The sequence below is a fragment of the Musa acuminata genome, chromosome BXJ3-8, assembly GCF_036884655.1.
Source record: "Musa acuminata AAA Group cultivar baxijiao chromosome BXJ3-8, Cavendish_Baxijiao_AAA, whole genome shotgun sequence".
Lineage (NCBI taxonomy): Eukaryota > Viridiplantae > Streptophyta > Magnoliopsida > Zingiberales > Musaceae > Musa > Musa acuminata.
Window position 1 is genome coordinate 33,932,123 of NC_088356.1, and position 8,234 is coordinate 33,940,356.

The 8,234-nt window shown below is 39.9% G+C and overlaps 1 protein-coding gene across 1 annotated transcript; it reads right to left on the reverse strand.

Annotated features, from left to right (window-relative positions):
* Positions 1–1,892: 1,892 nt before the first annotated feature.
* LOC135644729 (transcription repressor OFP13-like) lies at positions 1,893–2,837 on the reverse strand. The gene has a single exon (XM_065162598.1). The coding sequence runs from the start codon at positions 2,703–2,705 to the stop codon at positions 2,064–2,066; it is 642 nt and encodes a 213-aa protein (XP_065018670.1). The 5' UTR covers positions 2,706–2,837; the 3' UTR covers positions 1,893–2,063.
* Between the last annotated feature and the right edge of the window lie 5,397 nt (positions 2,838–8,234).

Here is an 8,234-nt window from a genome sequence, read left to right on the forward strand (position 1 = left end):
GTTCAGGTATGTATTGGCTACCCAAGCTCAAATCCTTCCCGGGTCACTCTAGATCGCCCCCGATAGGCGACCCGTCGGCAACCCAACCCCATACTCAATTCGATGTCGAGCTCACAACTTGATCCATAGATTCAATTGGAAGCCGACCTCACAACTTGGTCCCCATATTCAATTCGGAGCCGAGCTCACAACTTGGTCCCCAGATTCAACTCGGAGTCAAGCTCACAACTCGGTCCCTAGATTCAATTCGGAGCCAAGCTCATAATTCGGTCCCCAGAGTCAATTCAAAGCCAAGCTCACCACTCGGTCCCCAGATTCAATTCGGAGCCGAGCTCACAACTCGGTCCCCAAATTCAATTTAGAGCCGAGCTCACCACTCGGTCCCCAGATTCAATTCGGAGCCGAGCTCACAACTCGGTCTCCAGATTCAATTCGGAGCCGAGCTCACCACTCGGTCCCCAAATTCTATTCGGAGCCGAGCTCACAACTCGGTCCCCATTTCAATTTGGAGCTGAGCTCACAACTCGGTCCCCAGATTCAATTTGGTGCTGAACTCACAACTCGGTCCCCTGAATCCATGAGGAGCCGATCTCATAACTCGGCCCCCAGGCTCGACTCTAGGCCAAATCCACCCTCTTGGCCGCTACACTTGGTTTTCGACCAAAGCGTGCTAAATCACTCTCGGTTAGCGATTGCCGACGGTAAAACCCGAATCCGGACATAAGCGCTCGATCCCCAGGCTCGACACCGAGAACCGAGCCGCGCCTTGTGGCTAAGCCGCACCCCGCTACTCGAGTCACTCCACGTCAATCACAAACCACCCACATCTATGCCTCGGCTTCGCTTCATAACACCCCTATCTAGCAGGATCAGTCCTGTCCACGCTAGGGGGTTGACCCCTCCTTATTACCCCCCAACAAATCAATTCGTTTCCCCCACTAAAAGCCTAGTGCTGTCATATCACTCAAAACCAAGCATGCCTCCCAGACTACTAGCGATCCGTCGGCATGCCTCCCAGACTGCAGGGAGGTAGTCACCGTCGAGCTGCGAATGTCTTCTTTACACGGACGGTGCCCGGTACGCAGAGGAGGGTGGCCCAACGAGTCGGACCCTACAAGTGTCAGCCCGTATCTCCTACCTCCAAGAGGCTTCCACACCACAAGGAGGATCCCCACCCATCCGAGGGGATAAGAGGACGCATCTTCCCACGAACAACGCTCATATCGCCCAGCTCTGGAATGCCGGCTCGCAGCGAGGCTCAGGCTGACCTTGCCACCTCAACCGACGCTCGATGTGTTTGAGGGGCGCAAGCACTCAAACGACAATAATTCCACCAGAGGTTCCCGACGTCGACAGGTGGACCTAACCGTGCTGACACATCAATCACGACACGTTTGTTCACTAATAACATGTAACATTAAAAGCTTTAAAAATCTAGTTGTTAGACAGCTATTCATTTAGAGGTGGTTTTCAGTATGATGTTGAGATCACAAAGAAATGCTTTTCTCCTGCAGAAACCTAACATGACATTGCAGGGAATCAGTAGCTTCTATAACAAGAAGAATTACCCTCAGTACTATAGAGGATGTGTTCTTCTTCCCATACTTTCCCAACAACATCTACATTTCAGTCCCATGCTCCTGCTAGAGAAGGATGTAAGCACAGTCCTTTGATGTGATGCATCCTCCCATATGCAGTTCCAAGTTGTTGTCATGATCAGCTGCAGAAAGCAGTAGTGTCCATTTCATCTATAGGACTATTTGTCTTTCCCTAGTAGCATAACTGGCAAGCATGCTGTCATCTATAGTTGGCCACGACTGTTATCTGCCTTTGATCTACTCTACAGAAGGATATTAGATCGAGGTAATTACTGAATAGATGACTTTGTTCCAATTAATATCATCCATCTTAATCAGTATATTACAGAAAGCTCACAAGTATCTTGCATAACACTAGACAGTAGAGGACATTTGAGAGCATGGCCTCGAACAAGAGAGTTTTGGGAGGAGGGTGGAAGGAGGAGAAATGTAGCATAAAGAAGAAGAAGCGCATATCTCTTGAAGTTAACTTGACACACTTCCTAACGCCTCTTCCATTTCCTCAATCTGAATTGAACTGGAAGAAGATGCAGAAGATGGAGGAGGAGAAGGAGAAGCAAAGGTTAGAAGCAAATCCACGAAGGCTCCAACTATGGCACCATGAGTCTTCCTCCGGTTGACCCTCAGATACCAAAGAAGCAGCTCCTCCAGCCGCCGCCAATCTTTCATGCCGTGAGCCACCACCATCTCCTCCATCGACAGCCGAAAGTCACGGTACGGATCTTCCGATTCCATCGCTAGCGCGACGCTTCCCCTGAACGGGAGCTCGCGGTCCTTCGCCTCATCCACTATCGAACTCGTGCCTCCCGGCTCGAAGAAGAGCCGGTCCGACCGTAGCCCGCGCACCACCGTCTCCGTGGAGTCCCCACCGGAGTCCGCCAACGCTGTGCAGAAGCTCTCCTGCTCCTCCGACGAACGGGTGGAGCACGACTCGGTCGAGTCGAAGTACGCCGAGTTCACAGGCTTGTAGGTGGCGTCGCCGTCGATGTCGCGGAAGGACTCCGTCTTCGGGTCCTTACAAGAAAGCCAAGGCCATGAAGAGTAACAAGGCTTTGGTGCGACCCTGAGCTTGAAGATGAAGGAGATCAAGCCAAGCTTCTTGCCCATCTGGTTTCTCGGGGAGAACAAGGAGGAGGAAGAGGAAAGCAGGTGGCCAGGCTTTGGATTCTAAGATGGTTGAGCGTGGCATGCATTAATGGAGGGTGCAAATGGTTGAGGGAACCTTCAGATCATTTCCTTTCCAAGCACAAGTATGGGGAGAGGGAACATGAGCATTAAACTCTAGCAGTAAATGAAAAAGAGGCTCAATCAATGTGCTTTTCTAAGCTTTAAGCTTTTGTAGCTCATTCCTTAAGTTTGGTGAGAATATTAATGATGCAAGCTTTAATTATCCATGACATTTAGGACCTGCATAACCTTGTTCTAACAGGATGAAGACCTTTAACCAATCATGTTAGAATGATGTCGGTAGAATAAGTGATGTGGTGTCATTTGTATGATGTATACTTGATGTGGTGTCATTTGTACGAGATCACATAAGATTTTCGATATGATCTTACCTATACCCAAGTCAGTAATAGAATGGACAGAGTGAAAGTCTGAATAAATGATTGACCTCAATTATTATTGTCTAATGAGCCTCTTATAATTGATTAAGTTGGAAGGAATATTTTATGACATAAATAAATATTTTAAAAATATTTTATATTGAACTGTTGTTACATATGACTAGAGGCCTAGTCTCTTCATGCTCAGTGGGGCATATGTAGAGCTTGATTGGGATGAACATTTCTCTTTATCAATTCATAAATTTAGATGACAGCAACATCCTTAATATAAGATAGAATTTGATCCGAGACAACAAGAAGTTCCTTGCAGTTTAAATGTCCATCATCAAATGGAAAATGTATGATAAGAAGTATGTCATTATCATTTTCGCCTTGTGAGATGCTTATCTGCCTTCCATTATTGAATTTGCAATGCATTCATTATATATATGGCAAATGCTTAACTGAGGAGAATACTATACAAGTAAAGATCTGAGGAACTCACCTGTGAGAATTAAATTGCAGCAGTTGGAATCCTATGCAAATAAGGAGGCCAAGAAATAATTATATATGTTTTTTAAAGGACAGAGGCAACCTACTGTGGTCCATTCCACTGTTTAATCTTATTTGTTCTTCTTCACCTTCTTTCAAGGATATTGTTTTGTGATCTTCTATTTGTCTCAGGGTTCTGAAACATTGTTGTGGTGGGTGTAAAGGACAATCCCCATAATTCTCCTTCCTGCCCACTTGAATCATTCTGTCATTGAAATATCGAGAGACTAATAGTGAGAAGATGTTGGAAAAAGATGTCTAAATATGTGCAAGCAATCAACATTGGATTGTTTTTCTTCTCCTTGTCAAATTAAACATGATATATCAACATAACATATCCAGTTGCCAGAAACTATGACATAGAAAATCAAGCAAGCAACAAATGATGAGAATAAAAAATCATTAGACAACAAATCTTTATGGAATACTCTTCGGCATCAATGTTTCAGAAATTTAAATCAATCATAAATTATTCATCCTTATAATTAAGAGGGAGATTATTGAATATAGAATATGCTAAGAGAATATTTGTGCATGCGAAAAGATTGTAGGAGAGTAAGAAGGATTGAAAGAATCTTATGGCATACACACACATAGACATATATATATATATATATATATATATATATATATATATATATATATATATATATATATATATATATATATATATATATAATAATAATAATAATAATAATAATAATAATATTTACAAAAGATGCATACCAATGAGAATGGATCAATCATGTTGACAAAGTCTTTGCTTGAGGAGAAGCTTTAAGCATATAGGTGAAGAACGGGCTTAGTATAACCCACCATATAAGCTGAAGGGGGAGAATTATTAAATCTAGCCCATAGGTGGGCTTGGACCGATTGATTTAGGCATTTAGCCTAAATATATTATATTTTTTATAAAAAAAAGGAAAAGAAAAAGGAAGTGGCATGCATGACATAAGTATGGAACGTAGGTATGAAGCCAACACTGAGAAAAGGAACAAAGAGAGAAAGTTAAGGTTTTGAGACTTTTGCTATATGATAAAGTGGCTAAATTTTATTAGTTTTAGCCCAAATTTTATGTAAAGAATTCTTACAATAAGTTCTACAATCTTAATGGTACCGATTTACAATTTATCCTTTCTAAGATGCTTTTTTGTTTACTAATTTTTTTTTTTTATATAAAACTATATATTTTGTATAATGTTATAATTTGAAGAGGTAGATGAATGACACTCTGATTATCACAGCAAACAATATATTATTCCTGTTTCAAGCCCAATTCCTATAGAAACTTTTTTATCCATAAAGCTTCTTTGCAGGCTTTAGTAATTATTATATATTCTACTTCTATGGTTAATAGAGCAATATAATTTAGTAATTTAGACTGCTAAGAGACTACTCCCCTTGCAACTGTCATCAAGAACTCGGAAGTGGACTTCCTAGAATCAATATCACCTATTATGCTTGTATTTGTGTACCCTTCTAGCATAGGTTCACCATTGCCAAAACATAAACACAACTTAGAAGTACTTCTTAGATATCTTAATATCCATTTCACTATTGCCTAATATTTCTTACCACGATTAGAGAGAAATCGACTGACAACTCCAACTGCATGTCCTTTATCACTTATAGAATATTGTTTTGAACTAAGTTTGAAATGACCTACAAGTAGAGAATAAACTGCTTTGGCTTTACTCATATTGAATCTTTTAAGAACATTTTCAATGTAGGTCTCTTGAGATAATCAAATCTTTCCTTTCTTCTTGTCACAAAGAATCTCCATGCTAAGTATTTGTTTCACCAATCCTAAGTCCTTCATGACAAAAGACTTACTTAGCTCTCTTTCAAGCTTCTCAATTTTATGAGCATCATGACCAACAATTAATATATCATCAACATATAGCAGGAGAATAATGAAATCATCATTTAAAAACTTCCTTGTAAATACATAATAGTCAGATTTGATTCTATTATATCCTTGGCTCAACGTAAAGGAATCAAACTTCTTATACCACTATCTAGTTGCTTGTTTGAGTCCATATAAACTTTTCCTAAGCTTGCACATGAGATTTTCTTTTCCCTTAACTTTGAAACCTTTTGGTTGCTCCATGTAAATTTCTTCTTCTAAGTCACCATGAAGAAATATTATTTTTACATCAAGTTGCTCAACTTCTAAATTCAAGCTAGCAGCCAAATTAAGAACAACTTGAATATAGGATATTTTCACCATAGAAGAAAATATTTTTTCAAAGTTAATACCTTGCTTCTGATTGAATCCTTTCACAACTAATCATATCTTGTATCTTTGTTGTGAGCTATTTTTTTCAGTCTTTAATTTGTAAACCCATTTGTTCTTGAGGGCTTTCTTTCCTTTAGGTAACTTTACTAAGTTATAGGTGTGGTTCTCAAGCAAGGATTTCATATCTTCTTGCATAGCTTTAGCCCACTTATTCTTGTGCTCATGTAAAATAGCTTCTTAGTAAGTTTCTAGCTCTCCCACATTAATAAGCATAACGTACTCATGTAGAAGATATCTAATATATGGTTGTCGCTCTCTTATGAATCTTCTCAATGGAATCTCAACTAGTGGTGGAGGTGCTTGCTTAAATTGTTTAGTTGGTTCAACATCATCAACTATAGGAGCATCATCATTAACATTCTCACCATAATCTTTTTGTTCATCTCCCCCATGATCATCATGAACTATAGGTGGAGGGACTGGACCCAAACTCCAAAGAATATAAATAGAGATTTTTGGCTTTTCAACATTATCACCATCATCAAATAATTAGTCTTCAAGAAACATAACATCTCTACTTCTAATAATATTTTAATTCACTAGATCTAATAATATTTCTACTTCAAGAAATACAACCCAAACTCTTCATAACTATACCCCAAGAAGATACATGCTTTTGCCTTATTATCAAGTTTGGACCTCTTATCTTTAGGAATATGAACAAATGCTTTACACCCAAAGATTCTCAAGTGATCAGAAAATATATCTTTTTTTTTTCCATACTCTCTCTAAAACATCACCTTTCAAAGGAACTAATGGAGCAAGATTTATCTGGTAAACTGTAGTTCTCAAAACCTCCCCCCAAAATGACTTAGGTAACTTAGCATGAGAAAGCATACATCTAATCCTTTCTTCAATGGTTTTGTTTATCCTTTCTGCTATACTATTTTGCTAAGAAGTTTTAAGAACTATTTTCTTAAGCTTGATACCATGGAATCTACAATAATTTTCAAAAGGATCCTTGTACTCGTCACCATTATCTGCTCGAACATACTTTATCTTTCTGTTTGTTTCTCTTTCAACACTAATATGAAACTCTTTGAAAACATCGAGTACTTGATTTTCAGATTTTAAAACAAAAGCCCAAACTTTTTTAGAATGGTCATTAATGAAAGTAATAAAATAAATAGTACCTCAAAGAGTTCTAGTTTGTATAGTACAAACATAAGTATGAATCAAATCAATAATATTTGATCTTCTAGATGGTTGAAAAATATGAAAAGTAACTCTATGTGTTTTTTGAGCTAAGCAATGATCACAAGATTTAAGAGATGTACCTTATGTTAGGATCAAGAGCACTAAGAGGGGGGGGGGGGGTGAATTAGTGCAGCGGAAAACTTTCGACGATTAAAAAGGTGTTCGTACGATAAAAGCGATTTCGGTAGAAAAGCCGATTCATAAATCTCTTTAACTTGTAATCAAGTGAGATGTAGTTAAAGGAAATCTATGAAGGCAGTTTGTAGTTATGATGAAAGTTAAAATGTAAGCGCAAACTGAAATATGATGTTCGTACGATAAAACTGATTTACGTCTAAACGTCGATTCGGAAAATATTGAACTTTAAATCACGATCGTAATTGTGCAGAAGGCAGTAAGCTATTGAGGAGGTTTGTAGTAAGGATAAGATGCTCAAAGTAAATGCAAACCGAGATTTAGAGTGGTTCGGTCAATCTTGACCTACATCCACTTTTGGCTTCCTCCACCGACGAGGTCACCGATGTCTACTAGAGGCCTTCCTTCAATAGGCGAAGGCCAACCACCCATTTACAGTTTCACTCCTTTTGACGGGCATAGGAGACAACCCTTACAGAATTTTCTCTCCTCTCTTTAAAGATCAAAACTTGGAAGAAAAGAGGGAGAAGAACTTTTGGCCTTTACAACAATTTTGAGCTCTAAAAATCACAGAATAAGATCAGGATTTCAGTGTGTTTTTTGTGCTCTTTCAGTGCTGAAAGGGTGGGGTATTTATAGGCCCCAACCCAATTTGAATTTCGAGCTCAAAACTGTCAATTCCCGGAATTCCGGGATCTGACGGTTACACCTCCTGACCGAGGCGGTAGCACCGCCTGGCAGAGCTCGAAGACTGAACCTCTGGGCAGTGCCACCTCCTGTCAGGGGCGGTTGCACCTCCTGCCAGAGCTCGAAGACCGAGCTCAGGTGGTGCCACCGCCTGACTAAGGCGGTTGCACATCTTGCCAAAGCTCGAAGACCGAGCTCAAGCGGTGCCACCGCCTGATT

Bases quoted from the DNA above. Each gene is read 5' to 3' on its own strand.
- LOC135644729 (XM_065162598.1), bottom strand. From the start codon at position 2,705: ATGGGCAAGAAGCTTGGCTTGATCTCCTTCATCTTCAAGCTCAGGGTC.